The 1,001-nt window shown below is 35.3% G+C and overlaps 1 protein-coding gene across 1 annotated transcript in view; it reads left to right on the top strand.

The window, feature by feature from the left end:
* LOC107640405 (isoleucine N-monooxygenase 1-like) overlaps positions 1-1,001 on the top strand; it is a 2,739-nt gene extending 1,738 nt beyond the window's left edge. Inside the window, exon 2 of the mRNA XM_016343949.2 lies at positions 78-1,001. Coding sequence (XP_016199435.1) covers positions 78-710 — 633 coding nt within the window. The 3' untranslated portion in view covers positions 711-1,001. The remainder of the gene's footprint in view (positions 1-77) is intronic.

Genomic DNA, 1,001 nt, shown 5'->3' with positions numbered 1-1,001 from the left:
ATTTTATAAACTTCTATTTTTATATATTTATATTTTTTTTTATGCTAATGTATTTTTATGTATCAAACCTGTTATAGGAATTGATGATGGCAGCCATTGATAATCCATCAAATGCAGTTGAATGGGCACTTGCAGAAATGATAAACCAACCTGAATTGCTTCAAAAAGCAATTGAAGAATTAGACAGAGTTATTGGAAGAGACAGAATGGTAGAAGAATCAGATATCCCTAAACTAAACTATATAAAAGCTTGTGCAAGAGAAGCTTTTCGCCTTCATCCAATTGCACCTTTCAATGTTCCTCATGTCTCAATAAAGAACACAATTATTGGCAATTACCTAATCCCAAAGGGTAGCCATATCCTACTAAGTAGACAAGGTCTTGGGAGAAACCCTAAGGTTTGGAAAGAACCACATAAGTTCAAACCTGAACGACACATCAAGAGTGATGGTGATGATGTCGTTTTGGCTGAGCCCAATTTGAGGTTCATGTCGTTTAGTACCGGAAGACGTGGTTGCCCTGGAGTGATGCTTGGAACCACAATGACTGTGATGTTATTTGCAAGATTGCTTCATGGCTTCCATTGGAGTGCACCTCCCAATGTGTCAAGCATCAACCTTGCTGAGTGTAATGATAATTTGCTTCTTGCTAACCCACTTGTTGCCATGGCTAAACCCAGATTAGCTCTTGAGTTGTACCAATTGATTTAGTGGTGTGATTCACTTTGATTTTATTCACAATAAATTATTATTGTTTAGGAAAAGTTTCAGGTATACCGGGAATATCAGTATTCCAATTGTTTTAACCGTTGATATGAATTATAAAAAGAGAAGTGCTAGGGCCAACAGAATTTGTGATGTTTAACTATCAATTAGTCATCATCAATATTTTCAATGGTGTGAGATGACATCTAATGGTATAAGATTAATCATTTTCCTTTTGATGGTTAAGTATTGACCAGATTTCAACAAAAATAATGACTCCCTAAATTTTCTCTTATA

Source organism: Arachis ipaensis, chromosome B01 (genome assembly GCF_000816755.2).
Source record: "Arachis ipaensis cultivar K30076 chromosome B01, Araip1.1, whole genome shotgun sequence".
Taxonomy (NCBI): Eukaryota; Viridiplantae; Streptophyta; class Magnoliopsida; order Fabales; family Fabaceae; genus Arachis; species Arachis ipaensis.
The sequence above is the reverse complement of the archived record's forward strand: the minus strand, read 5'-3'. Positions and strand labels throughout refer to the sequence as shown.